At 34.2% G+C, this 15,475-nt stretch overlaps 2 protein-coding genes across 2 annotated transcripts; both read left to right on the top strand.

Moving 5' to 3' along the window:
* Nucleotides 1-435: 435 nt before the first annotated feature.
* CYCH;1 (cyclin H;1) lies at nt 436-4,946 on the top strand. The gene is made up of 14 exons (XM_059583132.2): nt 436-726; nt 1,119-1,169; nt 1,301-1,379; nt 1,508-1,626; nt 1,718-1,791; nt 2,041-2,161; nt 2,302-2,370; nt 2,603-2,644; nt 3,019-3,096; nt 3,731-3,789; nt 4,034-4,118; nt 4,311-4,399; nt 4,503-4,574; nt 4,702-4,946. Exons 1-14 carry the CDS (start codon nt 667-669, stop codon nt 4,703-4,705), a joined length of 1,002 nt encoding a protein of 333 aa, XP_059439115.2. The 5' UTR covers nt 436-666; the 3' UTR covers nt 4,706-4,946.
* A 1,439-nt stretch (nt 4,947-6,385) lies between these two features.
* LOC132171742 (uncharacterized) lies at nt 6,386-9,691 on the top strand. The gene is made up of 3 exons (XM_059583133.2): nt 6,386-6,510; nt 8,353-8,413; nt 9,454-9,691. Exons 1-3 carry the CDS (start codon nt 6,448-6,450, stop codon nt 9,678-9,680), a joined length of 351 nt encoding a protein of 116 aa, XP_059439116.2. The 5' UTR covers nt 6,386-6,447; the 3' UTR covers nt 9,681-9,691.
* The last annotated feature ends 5,784 nt before the right edge of the window (nt 9,692-15,475 follow it).

Below are 15,475 nucleotides of genomic sequence, written 5' to 3'. Positions count from 1 at the left end.
TGTAATTTTGATTAAATTCCAATTAGAACATCTGTATTATTTTATTTTTTAAGATGTTCACACAAGGGAATAAGGAGGGAGAATTCGAACTAGTAATCTTTGCTTCATTAAGCGTAGTTCACAGCTGATTGAGCTACCCATTAGAGACAACATGCGTGTTATTATCAAACTAAAGAATATGAATAGTTATTCAATTACATTATCTTTTATTTTCGGTAATAATTATTATATTTTCTAATGGAATACGCATTTCGCGAACCAAATCAGTCCTTAACGTTTAAAAGTGTTATATGTCCTTTTAACACGTGAAATTAATAACATATACTTTTCACTTTTTTTTTTTTATATTTTTAGTAAAAAAAATATGTATTTTTTCTAGTGCTCATAAAATATATGGCAATTTTTGAGACCACTTTGGTGGACATTCTTCTCATTTTGGACGAAATTCTTGTCCTTTCCCTAAGAAAAATAGAAGGGCACGTTAAAAAGTAAAGAATCCTCTGAATGCCCAAATTCCCAAGCCCAGCTGCCATTACACTATTTCCTTCCGTTCTTTCTTCGCTCTTGGCCTGAAAAATCTCTCCGATTATTCAATCAGTTTCCTACAAATCCAAGCGCTACTTAATAATTTTCTTAGAGTAACTGAGTTAGGGTTTACGAGTCGCCATGGCCGATTTCCAGACCTCAACTCACCGAACCAAGTGGATCTTCACTCCTCCAGAGCTGGTAGGTCCCTTTCTTACTCTATTTATGCTATCATTATCGCCATTCGTTTTCCGTTTGGTTGTCGAGAAAATGTAGGAAAAGAAAATCAAAGAAAGAAAAAGAAACGACTAAAGAATATCAAGAGTCGTAGAGTTTGCTTTTGTTTCATAAATATCAAAATTCAGTGGGATTAAGGTAAAGCAGTTCTACTAGGCTTGGTTCAAGTGCGGAACTTGATTTCCTTAAGCTCTGTTTGGTTTGACGGAAACAAGAAAATCCTTTTGGCCGCAAAATAAAACCCCGCGTGTGCTTTTATGTGTGCAATAGACGTGAATAATTTTGTTAGTTTAGTTTTTTTCTTTTTCTATGTAATTTAATACTAAGCTCATTATTAGTTTTTGTCTATGATACAGGTTGAAAAATACAAAGCCGCTAATCAAAGAGCAATACAAGCATTAGAGAAGGTATGGCACAAGATTTCCTTCTTTTTTATTTTTTATTTTTTATTTTTTATCCCCTCCTATTAGTAGATTTCATAATTGTTATGTTAAGAGAAATATATCTATCACTTTTGATTAAGTAATCTGTATTGAAGTATGGAGCAACGCTTATGGAAGTAGATATTGATGGGTCATTGTCGTATCCTGAACCTCAAACTAATGCAAAAGATACTGGTAAATGCTTTTACGAGAATCACAACTTTTCTAGCTTCTCTTATTGAATTGAATGTGTGGGTCGATGTGCTTTTTGCTGGGCAAGATTTCTATATGTTTTTTTTATGGTCTCATTCTTTTCATGTTAGCTGACAAGCATTCTCGTCCGAAACCACTTAATATTGAAGAAGAGCAATATATGCGGGTTTTCTATGAGAATAAACTTCAAGAAGTTTGTAACAACTTCCACTTTCCTCATAAAATTCAGGTATGTGTTTCTTTCTTTCCATAATGAATATGAAAATATAGATAATGTTGGGTTTTTGGTCAACTTTCTGGAATTGGTTCATGTTTTGCAGGCAACAGCTCTAATATATTTCAAAAGGTTTTATCTTCAATGGTCGATCATGGAACATCATCCAAAAAATATTATGTAAGATTGCTGTTAGATCTATTTTGCACCTCTTCTTGAAGTTTCCCAATGGTCTCAAGATCTAGTATCCACCATAGAAGTTTGAATCTGCATTGCATCAAAGCATCATAGAAGTTCATGAGGAAATTATTAGAAAATTCCTTTGGACATAGTAGGAAATTGGCACTATTGGAATTACTTGGCATAGCAAATTGTTGGTGTATCGTACTCAATTGTGATAATTTTATGAAGTTACTTCCTCGTGCACAGGTTAACTTGCATTTATGGGGCTTGTAAGATAGAAGAAAATCATGTCTCAGCTGAGGAGCTCGGTAAGGGGATCTCGCAGGATCATCAATTGATTCTCAATAATGAGATGATAGTTTATCAGGCATGGATGTGCCGTGCATATTATTATTGTTCTCTCTCTCTCTCTCTCTCTCTCTCTCTTTTATTTACTTTTCTTTTTCTCCCCATATACCTCTACTTTGCAAACATTTAAAACCTTATCTTATTCTGTTGTTTTTGCAGAGTTTAGAATTTGATCTTATTGTTTATGCACCCTATCGATCAATTGACGGTTTTGTCAATGATATAGAGGTAAGCATGCTTAATCCATTTCTGATGAAGATTTTTTGTTTTCCGATTTGTACAAGAAAGCTCATTTTTTGTGACCATGTGTGTTTTAATTTTTAATTGTTATTTTTGGCACAATTCCTTAATTCTCATTTTGGTCTTGCTGTGATGGTACACACACACTCACACACACACACACATATATATATATGGCATATTTTGTGTTGCAATTGATGACAATTGTTTTGGTTCCTAGGAATTCTGCCAAACAAAAGATGATCAGCTTCATATGCTGAAGGTGAACTTTTTGTGTCCTATTTAATTTTTTAATTGAATCTCTCTGATCCTTGAACTCTTGATTACTTGACTTCCTATATCATTCATGCTTAAGTTGAAACTTGAAAAAGTCTTCATGAAACTGCTGTGGAAATGAGATAATTTGAAATAGCTAACAGTTGAGCATACACAGCATCTTAGTACATGATTACCATTTTAGAGTAATTAATAAGTAATTTGATTAATCGTTCAGTATTTCCTGTGGAGCAAATATTGTTCTAGCACTCTAATTGTTGTAGTTAATGCTTCTTTTGTTTGCTAAGAGATGCTCACATAGAGGTTCAATTGTCTTTTCCTCCTATTTATTTATCCGTCTGCTGTTTTAATGTCTCATAGGCTTTACATGAAACTGCAAGAATGGAAGTTGATAAAATCATGCTTACTGATGCACCACTTCTATTCCCTCCTGGACAGGTACTCTATGACATCTTTCTCCATGTTGAATGAGAGCATCTTTTTGCTCCCTCTAAATCTAAACACCAAGACATTCTTCCGTGATTCTTTAAATTGTACAACTGTAATGAAAGAAATCTATTACTTTGAAAAGTTCACAATATTTCTCTGGTTCTGTTTTAGTTCTAATCATTCATGAAGTCTTCTTTTTTGTTTGGAATCTTAATATATTTGTTTTTTGTTTTTTGAATGAGAGTGCGAGACTTGGGGTTTTAGTTGTATATCTTCCTCAATCTGTGTAAAATTTTCTGTCTTTTTGTGTTAGTAATATCTGAACCATAGATATTTTTATTGTATAATGATTTTAGAGCTGAATTAGTGAATCGGTAAATGGACCCATGATAACTTAACCCTTTTAGATTTGGGGAAATAGGATGAGGGCCTTAATGGTAAAATGAGGGGATGATGAAAGTTATTTTCTATATTGAAAAAGGAAAAAGACCATACTTTAGCTTTGGATGAAGGATATTGAAATATCATTTGTGAATTGTATTCCCAGGATGTCATTCAGTCAACTAGGCTCATATTGTACTTTGATCTTGTAATCTATTCTTTAATTAGAATCCTGACATTTCTTTCTATTTATATGATGCAGTTGGCATTGGCTTCTTTGCGTAGTTCGAATGAGGTGCATGGAGTTCTTGACTTTGAGAGGTTTTAAACTGCTTTGGAGTTTCCTCAAGATTATGACTAATGTTTTTGGAACATATCTTTTGTATGTATTGGTTTACCAAACCGTGATTGCACACTAAATAAACAAATCAGCTTGGGAGGAATGGGAGGGATCTGGGGTTAAAACTCTTGTTGGCATAAAAAAGGAAAAAGGAAAAAAAAAAAGAAAGAAGCATTTCTTGTCTACAATAATTAGTCAGTCTTCAACTTGCTTGCATCTTTGCAGATACCTGAGGAGCATTCTCTCTCGTCAGAGTTCTGCACACACCATTTCAGAGCTCATTGAATCTCTAAGTGCAATAGATTCCTGGGTACAGAATTTTCATACTAATTGCAACTTGAATATAAGTTTGATGATTCCTGTAACATACTTTGTTGATAGCGATACTGGAAGGCATGGGATGATTCTATGCAAGGGATGGATGCAATTCATGTTAGATAGAGAATTGTGGCCGTATTCAGTTTCATTTACCATTCTTCTTGTCTTGTGGCTACATATACAGGTAAGGAGGTATAAGTTCCCTTCAGAAAAAGATTTGAAGCACATAAACCGGAAGCTGAGATCTTGTTGGGGTCTTGGCTCACATGACGAGTACTTTCTAATACTCTTTTCATATGTAAAGAAATAACAAGTATTTGCTCAATGCCCTGGTTTGTTCTTTTTGTACCAATACCCAAATTTCACTGCTTGGCAGGAGTAAGAAACGGGAGAAGAAGTCAAAGCACAAGTCAAAGAAGAGTTCAAATGAAACACAAAATATGCAATCGTATGTTCTGCCCTGTTTGATTAAGCTTTTAATTTGGATTTGGCTCTGCATTGGTTTTGTTTCGAGTCTGCCATTGCGAAACCTTTTAAGTTCATAGTTATGGTGACTTTACTTTCTCCGGTTTCAGGTAATGTACCTTGGTATCTCACCAGGAAGCTGGTTCATTTCAGAAATCCTTGAGCAAGAATCGGTGCGTTTGAAGTGAAATTTCATACCTATTCTGTAATCCGTACTCTATTTTTTCCATTTTTGGCCATTGCTTTGTTCTGAAACCAATCAATTAAATTTTGTTTAGCATCAAAATATATCATGGGTAAACCTTTATATATACTGTTATACAATGACCGGACTCTAGACTGTTGCCACGGGTAATCCTCTCTATATAACTTATATTGCGACCATGTACCAGACCGTTGCCGCAGTTTGATCTCCATTATATCATATGACCGAGCACCTGGGGAGATCTATAATTATTATATCATTATACATAATATATGCATCCATATGCCAATGATCACTTTACTTGTTAGAACTTAGCTTCTCATAACAGGGCATGGTACCATAAGAGCGGACTAGCCACGGAGCTTGGATACAGTTTCCGGATTAGAGATCCATGGATCACAGGCAGTATCTCCCCATGGCCTTTTGCCTCTGAAAGCGTCCTTCCTTCTCGATGCCCTGGCTACTATACTGACATGACATTGTTGATTCATTTTTAAATTAGTTTTTGTTAAAAGAAAAAGAAAATCAAATGGTGGATTGGTAATGCGGTATCAACATAGTAGAATCTATTAACATTAGGGAATTAGTTTTTGATACAACCTTAATTTTCCTAAAACTCGTGCCATTCAAGCAATGTAAGTTACATGGTGGGCATATGTCAACTCATCCCCATCAAAAATAAGTTAATTTCGTCAATTAGATAAGCAAAAAAACCCTGTTTGGAAGTCACGGAGAGTGGCCCGCATAAACCTTTATATTAGGAGTGTAGGACAAAATTCAACCCTCATAGTATATGAGAAGGTTTCTACCGATCAATAAAAAAGAAGACTTCAAAGGAGTAGTTGAATTGGTTGAAATCACACGTTATAAAGCGGAAGTTTCTCTTCTCGTTCTACTCCCTCTATCCTAAGAAGTAAGAGCATTCGTTTAGTATATATATATATATATATATATATATATATTCACATTTGATGAGTGAACAATAATCACCAAATTTGGTGAGCACTGTAACAACTCACCAAATGTTTTTCCAATTTAACGAGCCGGATGTAGCTTATTTTGGTTCTATTTTAGTATTTTGACTAGCCAAAATAATATTTAGGTTATTTTGATTAGTCAAATGAAAATGTTCTAAAATCTTTGTAACTGTGGCGGTTGGTTGAGGGGAGAGAGAAATTGGGAGGATATAACCTGAAAAAAGTCCATTTAAAAATTGATGAAATCATGAAAATATAAATGGGGGGCTTGAATGAAAAGCAGGATCAAAATTCAAATATTGAAATTAAAAAAATTGAAAAATTGGATCTTAAAATTAAAACGAGACGAAGTCACAAATAATATTAACGTCTGCTTTTCCCAAAATGTTTTACTTTTAGTTTGCAATTTGTTGATTCTTTTCTTTTTTTAGAAAATTAGAATAAAGATTTTAGAGGATTATCTGATTATTTAGAAATAAAAAATAAAAAAAAGTAACCGAAGAGGTTTTTTTTTTTTTTTGGTAAAAAAAAAAAAACAAAGAAAAAGAAAAAGAAAAAAATTTTGGCCTGGAACATATTGGAGAAGTACAGAACGGATTAGAACGACGCCGTTACAATCTTCTTCTTAAACCCAGGAAGCACCAACGAAGAACTTGAAGAAGCGAAGAGCTTAAATGGCGTGCTTGCTCTCTATAAGCTTTTCCACGCCTCTCTGTACTCCACCAATCCTACTTCAGGTAATATTCTTTTAGTGGCAAACCTCTCATTTTAAACCCTTAGCTTTTATCAAAATGTTGTTCTCCAAACCCCTGTTTGGTTGCTGAGAAAATGTCAGAGAACTTTTTAATGTCTAGGAGACTAGGACACGAAGAGACCCACATACACCCACCAAAAAAAAAGAAAAAAAAAAAGAAAAAAAGAAAAAAGAGGGGACCTTTGCCTAAGTGATCCAATTACAGCTACTGAGATTTACTTATTTGGCTTCCTCTTCTTCTTCTTCTTCTTCTTCTTCTTTCTTTTTTTTTTTTTTTTTCCTAAAAAAAAAAACTGACACAAACAAACTCTCAATGGGATGGTATTTATTTCTGGGTTCTTTTCTGATTCTAGTTATAGTTACTTTGTCTCTTTCCAATTGTTCTTTGTTTCTGTAAGTCTTTCTAATTGTTCTTGGAATTTAACAATGAAAAAGTTTTCGTAAATCGCCACTTAAAGTTTAAATTGAGTGGAAAAAGTAAAATCAATACTTCAGGACTGTTACTATGCATAGGCTAAAACTCCACTTTAATAAGTGAAGCTCGACACCTGAAATATTTAATTGAAACGTGGTATATTGACATAGATAAACTTTGAACTCAGGACTTTGATTTGATATTATGTTAGAAATTATTGCTTTATCTCAAAAGTTCAGCTGATAGTATCGTTTAATCAGTACTTTAGCAAGTTTTGCTTTAGCTAGGCCATGTTTGGCTGCTGAGGACCAAGAGGGAAAAGTAAAGTAAAAGTGGAAAAGGAAGGCTTTCTAATTCATGAAAACTTCGAATCAATAACAATCATAAAAAAAAACTTCAAATAATTAACTTAATTAAGTGGTTCGTGATTAAGGTTCTATATCCATGTGTATCTTTTCCTTTCTCACATATTTGAGCTGTAACTGTAAGTCCTCCCCCTCCCCTCCCCCCTTTTTAGAAGCATGCTCTATGACAAAATATAGAAGATGGAGACATGGGAAATGAGAAAGCAATTTAAATCTTAAATATGAAGGGCACTTAGTCCTGGACAAGTATATTTGTCATTGCTTATCCTTAGCAGCAAATAGTACGAGGCTGGCATGATACATCAAAAGAATTAAGCTTCATTGTCACCTTTTTTATTTTTTATTTTTTAAGTTGGTGGTGGATCACAAATTTTTGGTTCTCTAACCTTTGCACTGGATCACACAAAAACCTGAGTTTTGTGTTATTGCTACTTAATGGTAGGGAAACTAGAAATATTTATGCTTTGTCAAACAAATGTTGTGTGCAACAGTTAGTTGTTATTGGTCTTTGTATATTTGAGTGCTGTTTGCTACTATGCGTGACTGATTGAGTAAATGAGTGTTTTTTTTTTCCTTTATCTATCAAACACGTGGATCACCTTCTTGTAAGCCACTGGTGCTGGGTAACTAACCAGGTCATTGCATCTAATTCATGACTCATTGATTTCTGTAATGGCTTGAATCTATTATTATTTTTCCTTATTTAATTCTTTCAGTTATTGTTGATGATGGCTGGCATAATGGCTTATAAAGATTGCTCAATTACCAAAAATCAGTTTCCTGTATCGCTAGATTGATTATTAGTCAATTACCAAAATTTAGTGTTTTGTATCACCAGTTTGATTTATCCTAACTATAGGGTTTCCCTTTAGGCCGCTGTTCAAATTGTATTGATTAAAGTAAAGAACTATCTCCTAACTGATCTCCTCAATTTTCAAAAATTTCTCCTTAATATTGTTGCCTACAAATATGCCTCGTTTGATGTTTTACTAATGGCATAATGTTTGTCTGGTATTTTTTGCTGATTGTCGGGATCTGACTCCAGGAGGTACATCCAAGAAGATTATCTCTGAATAGACTCTCAAGCCAAGCAAATGCCAGAACAGGTTTTCTTTCTCTATCCTCATGTACTGTTTATGCCTCCTGTTTGCATAATTTAACGCATGATCATTACTTGCTTTTGATTTTTATCCTGGCTGAACTGTAGTCCGGCACTCACCTTTGTTCTTTGAAACTGCATGCATTTGAAAGAAAAAGAGGATTATCATTGGTTTCTAGTTTAAAATTCGGTTACCCTATGAGTGAATTAGCTCATGGTTTACCACTTTAAATCATAAAAGCTTGAATCCAGGCATTTTGTAGAGGCATAAAGGTTTCATCTTCATGCTTTTACTTACTGAATTCTGCCAGTGTGGAAGTATATATAACTTTCAGAATGTGCTTAAGTATTAGATTGCTGTATAACTTGTCTTTTAACTGTAATCATCTTCTTGTTAGGAATTAATTCAAATTGGCTGCTTAAAGCCAGAGTTGAAAGCATAATTTGTTTTCCTATAAATCTGCATCTATATTTTTTTTGGTGCCTTGATAAAAGTGTCCATTATGAAGACATGAACATACCATAAGACCAATAAGTTGATTCAAGATCTCGCTATCATGGAAAATGGAAAAAGGTGGGAATCTTGTGAAGATAATTTTGATGTGCATCTATTAAGCATAATAAGATCCAGCTTAGGTCATATTAAACTGTCTAAAACCTTAAGCTTCTAAACCATAACTTGCGTGGGGACGTTTTCAGTTCAAGCCCTACATTAGGCCTAGAAACTCTGGCCCAAGTTTGCCCACTTGTTGAGAAAGTTGGAAGTTCCTTAAAACAAGTGCTTATCTTCATTGAACGAATTTCTGTGGAGCCAAAAAGGAAACTTGCAATCACAATGAATAACAGAGAAGGGTAAAATGTTTGATTGTCTAAAATACTAAAAATGATGGTTTATTATTGGTAGGAGGACTGATATCAAGTTGCAAAAATGGCAATTGATTGTAGATGCTATAAGGCACAAGGTGTAGGATTTCATTTACATAGAACATTTGAACATCCTCATTTGTGCTTGTCTTTTTAAGCTGATGGTGTGAATTACCTTTGCAGCACCAACGCCTCTTGCCACCTGCAATGCTAATGATAAAGGCATATTTTCTGTGAACCGGATCTATCAACATCACTTTTTGACACCCACAAGATGTCGTTCTGAAATTGATTCTTGCCCTTGGAATGTAGGTTCTTGTACCAATATGGTAATTGCTGGTTATTGGGTGGGACCTGATCTTGATGATGGTTGGGGATTTGTTGAAGCTTTTGTCAATCAAATTACTTGATTTTTGGCTTATTTTCCTTACCTTACTAGATGAATGTTGAATGGGTGGAACATGGGGCTATTATGCATGCCAAATTGTTTTGCTCATGAGAAGATTGTGGTCCGAGCAGAAGTAGAAATATCTTCTTTATAAAACATCCAATATCATTGGCAAATATTTACAAAAAGTCCCAAATAGGATCCTATCCATTTCAATGTGTCAATAATTTGTCCATATTTTCTTATAAATTCAATAGATCAACAATTAAATTTGTGGTGTCTATTACTGACTTATGTGAAGTCTACATAAGTCCATATATCTAATGGTTGATTTGTAAAATGAGATAAGAAAAATATGTGAAAAATATTGACATCAAATATTTCTCTTTATTTTATGGTCATGATTTAAAGTCGATGCATCTAATGGTATATATGAAGTCAATATTGACACATCTTTTAAAAAATTCAAATAATGTGAAAACATGTACACAATCTTGGTAAATAAGAGTCTTTAAATGTCAATGTACGCTATTTATAATAAACACTAGTAAAAGACTAAAAAGCCTACAAAATTCAAACTATTCTTAGTGATTGAGCTATACACCAATGCAACATACGTCTATTACAACATTGCGTATATTGGCGCCGATATTCACTTCTTGGCATTTCTTTTGGGCAATATCGGTGCTTAGTGGCCGGAAATTTTACTGAATTGGTTTTCTATCTTATACTTTCGTCTACAATGAGCTCAAAGCCTCCATATATACATGAGTAGGGGAATACCTCCGATGAACCAATGAGTAATGCTATAAATTTATCTTGTGTCACAATAAAATAATGTGGCATTTAAAATTATGATTAATCATACGATTGATCACTATTAAATTTTTATCAAATGGTAATTTTAAAAGCCACCTCATTTTTATAGTGATATAAGAGAGATACAACAACTTCTAGCATTCCCAATTATTATATAAACGATAGACTTTTTTTCTTTTTTCTTTATATAAATGATAGGCTTTATTTTCTTTGTTTTATAGGTCATGGAAGAAAAGAAAGCGTTTTCGGAAAAGTTTCAAGCTTAAAGGGCAAATTGGGAAGACCTAGAAGATTTGGTTATGTTTAACGAAATAAAGGAAATGATTAAATCGAAATTTCTTAAATTGAAGTCGAAATTAGATTGGATTCAAATTTGGATTCTGCACATGTCTCGGTATTTTGACCATAACTTTTAACTCAAATCTCAGATTGAGGTGATTCAAGCGGCATTACAAAGCTAACTCAAAATACTACAAATCATTGTGAAATAACATTTTCCTAATTCGAACTGACGCTATGCCAAAATCACATCGCAAGATAGAAACGCAATTCTGGACGAATCCTATTCCGATTTGGACTTAGGTTTTGTTTATTCTAATTGAACTATGACTTAAATCTCCGAATTTCCTAGGATTACTAGGGCTTCTAGGACTCTTATAAGCCCTATAAATAGACCTATAAGCCTCACAATTTAATACACAATTTCAAGGAGACAACTTTGGGAAGAGGAATTGGAGGCTACTTCAAAGAGTCATTTTTGGTTCTTTCTTTCCCTTTTCTTTTATTTTATTTTAATTATGTATAACTAACTTTTTAGGAGGACCAGATTGAAGCCCTAATTATGTTTATTTAATATTTCAATATTGATGCCTTTGTGATAATCATATTGTGTTGCTTAACTTGATTAATTTCTGTTTTCTTAAATTTCTCATATGTATGTGATTGACCATTATATGCATATAGTATGTATTAGTTAATTAAATCAATTTGGATGATCGAGTCCTGGGTTTAATAAGAGTAACAAAAGAAATCCACACCGAGTTCTTGGGTTAATCAACATGGAAAACCGGGAGTAGACACCCATGCCCTAGGCCTCATGTATTTGTTGATTTCCACAAATTTATGCTTTCTTAAAGAACAACTTAATAGACACCCATGCTAAATCCTTTAAGAAAGAAAATAATTAGAGTAGACACTCATGCCTAATTCATTGCTTAGGGAAATCAATAGTTTAAGGAGTAGACACCCATGCTTAATTCGTTGCTTAGGAAAATCAATAGCTTAAGGAGTAGACACATATACCCTTAGGTTGGCAAACATTAAGTATTCATAGTATAATTGGATCATTGGCATATTGTTATATTTTCTAAGTATGATTAGTGGTGGATATCAAAGCCCTATCTTTAGCTTTTCATTTATCTTTATATCTTTTTATTTCTTTTTCACAATATCAATTTAGTGACAATTTGATATTTTTATCAATTCTAAAACAAAATCAACAATCTTCGTGGGATCAATCTTGTACTTGTTGCCTTATACTATCGTTTGATCTTATGCACTTGCGACTAAAATGTACTAAATATTATTTATTAATTTATGTAGTATTTGGCACAAAATTGACGACCAAGGCCTCAATTAATCTTCTGAATCTAAATTTTGAGGATGAGGATAAACCTGAAACCCAAAGAAATACAACTTCTCCTAAAAAAGCTTTACAAGAAAGCAAGCGGAGAATTAGAAAGCGACATCCCTGAATGCAACTTATACGGCGAGAAAGAGCCATGGGAAATATGGGAGGAGGCAATATTAGCATCGGCATGCATGCAGGGTGGTGCCGCCGCCGCCGCCGCCAAGTTAATGAACCAAAAAGAAGTTTGCGTCTTCACAAAGGTAAAAAAGAAGACCCTCAACAGCTCACGTATCGACCGGACGGTGGGAACCGGCGCGTGGAAAGGGGAGGACACCGGCGTCACGATTTATGGTAACGCGACTACTAATGAAGGAACTACTACGAAGCTTGTTGGAATCAGAAAAAGGTTTCGGTATGAGAGTAAAACAGTCCATCATGGCCGCTGGATCATGTATGAGTATGCCCTTCAACCCTCCACGCTCACCCATGCAAAAGTAAATATTCATTAACCAATTTTACTTCTTTTTTCTTTTATTCTTTCGTAAATTTTTGTTTCAAAAGTTGGTTTCTATCGGACAGAGTTTTCTTTCAAATTGGGTTCGAGGAACTTCCTTCAATCTTGTCTATAAAAATGACATGTGTCATATTTTAATAACATGTGACATGCAATGAGTTTTTAATATTATTTATTCCAATTTTGTCCCTACTATTAAAAAACATGCATATCTCACATGTTCAAATGACAACTCTGTCTGTTTCTAAATTATGTGTTACCATCTCATGAGTTTGTGACATATTTCTTAAAATAATAAATGATGCATCATTTAGAAACCAATTTTTAAAAATAAAATTTAGAATGTGTAGCAGTTCTCTATTGCTTTTAGAGCACTCATGAATAAAGTATAATTTCAGTTGACTTCAATGTCCTTATTTATGTTCTATGACTTGCATGCAGTTTCAAAATTATGTGCTTTGTCGGATGAAGAAGATGGAGGGATCAAAAAAGAAGAGGAAACCTGAAGAAGAAGAAGAAGAAGAAGAAGAAGAAGAAAGGCTAGATCAGATCCTAACACTGAACCATATTAGACATCATGATGATGATGATGAGGAGAATAAGAGGTTGACCAATATTGGACATGATGATGGTGGTCATATATTTATTGACTTGTCTGACTCTGATGAACAAACTGTCGACAATATTATTGAAACTAGTACATCAGTGCCCGTGGATGAGAAACAATCCAACGATTCACCGGAATCGAACTTTGACGACCATACAGACTGGGCAAAAGCATTCGCTGCGGAGTTAATAGAAGGTCAATCACACCTTCTGCAGGAGCTAGAGATTAAGATGTTGCCCAATACTGCCTATTTTCTTGATAATTCTATTAATTCCCAATTTTTATAAAAATGATAAGTTTTCTTTTTTTCTTCTTTTGGTCCGTAAATTAATGAAAGACAGTATCAAAGATTTTTTTTTTTTTTTTTTGTACGGACAATGGGATGTTTTTATCAGGACAGTACTTGTCAGTCGGACAAAATTGTGACGGAGGTATTAAATCGGTTTTATTGATAACATAAATATCCAAATTGAAAAATTGAAAACTATAACTATATTTTGAATAATCGAACAATATAACGTGGGTTGTATGCATTATTTTATGGTTTAGTTCAGTTTGGTGTCACCTTGGTACCAAGGGTTTATAGTGTGCAAGACACAATAATGCATATTTTCTTGATAATTCTATAAATTTCCAATTATATAAATGATAGGCTTTTTTTTTTTTTTTTTTTTCATTATAATTATAATGAGAGCCCCTATGGTCCGGATACTCTGCAAAAGGCCCATTTTACGGCCCTCAATCAACAATTGCCACATCATCCATTTAACAAAAATGCAAAAAATAAAATTGAGATCACCTGACCGAATCAAAACGACAAAAAAGGGAAAAAAAAAAAAAAAATCATACCCGGTGAACCCAGAAACCCATGCCACGATGACAAAGACCCACAAGTCTGAGCCTCAAATCCACCGTATCCGCTGTGACCCGATTCAAACCCGTCGTGACCCGCCTCAAAGCCCGTTTCTAATGCTTCAAAATTCGTTTTTAATGCCTCAAAATCCGTTTCTAATGCCTTAAAACTCGTTTTTTGATTCAAAAACTAAAACCTAAAGGTGAAAAGTTAACTCTTAAGGATTTTATCACCTTAAAGGCTAGAAACCGCCGCCGGAGAGAGGTGAGCCACGCCGTGGGTGGCTGGCCTGGCCAGCTGTGGGTCACGGCCAGAGTCGCCAGACCCACGACCCACAGCCATGGCCGTTTCTGCAAGACCCTCTTTTCTTCTTTCTCTTTTCATCATCCAGTGAATATGGTTCTATTTTAATTCTGTGCAATTGTTGTGATATAGCTGATGTAGCAATTGTTGATTGGGGGCTGTAAAAGGGACCTTTTGCATAGCATCCATACCAAAGTTTAATTCAATTATAATATGTGTTGATATTTGATGCTGACAAATAGTAGGTGGTATTTTTGCTCATTGCATACGTACGCACGACAAGTGCTCGATTCTGTTTCCCTATGAGATTCACCTTGCTGCACATGATGTACGGTTAAGTGAAAATCCTTTGGATTGTTTCCTTAATTAACATATCCTTCACTCTTGCCGAAGTGCCAGTTTTCACTGATCACAGACAAGCAATTAATGTACGTAGTCTGAGAATGTTATGAAGCTCGATACCGTAAATCCATGGTCGGAGTCCATGGAAGCAGCTCTGCATTCTTGTTATCTTGTAGTTGGTCCCAGGTTGCTTTGAGCTTTTCGAAATTAATTAGTCTACCAAGAAAAACCGTCACATATATAGTTGATAATACTGCTTTGCTTGCATTGGTATAATTGCTACTCCTAAATTTTGAACTTTTCAATATTGTCCTTTTTAAGGAACATGCACCATCAAAACTAACCAAGAGGATTCAAAAAAAAAAAAAAAACTGTTAGAATATTTTTCGTATATTTCATAATTGAGTTGATATCAAATATTCTTTATTTATTGGCTGATTGTAATCAAATCTCCTAATTACTGTGCTTGTATTTAGACATTACACTATAAATATGAACCTTTGTATTGTAGACAAATTAAGTCAATAAGCACATGCAATGTGTCTACCCCTTAAGGGTATTCTGAGTGATGAACGTAGCTAGGTGACAAATTTTTTGTCTCTTTCTCGCTCTTGCTTTTGCTCAAATTTCCACATCATCATTATTTCTTCATGGTTTCAGAGCCAAAGGTTCTGGGATTGAACATTGACTCCGTCAAATCACCTCCCATTTAAATTAAATATTTCACGTGTTGGGCCTCACATATTAAA

Source organism: Corylus avellana, chromosome 1 (assembly GCF_965113065.1).
Source record: "Corylus avellana chromosome 1, dhCorAvel1.hap1.2, whole genome shotgun sequence".
In the NCBI taxonomy this organism is placed as follows: Eukaryota; Viridiplantae; Streptophyta; class Magnoliopsida; order Fagales; family Betulaceae; genus Corylus; species Corylus avellana.
Note: the sequence above shows the minus strand (reverse complement) of the source record. Positions and strands in the feature narration are given on the sequence as shown.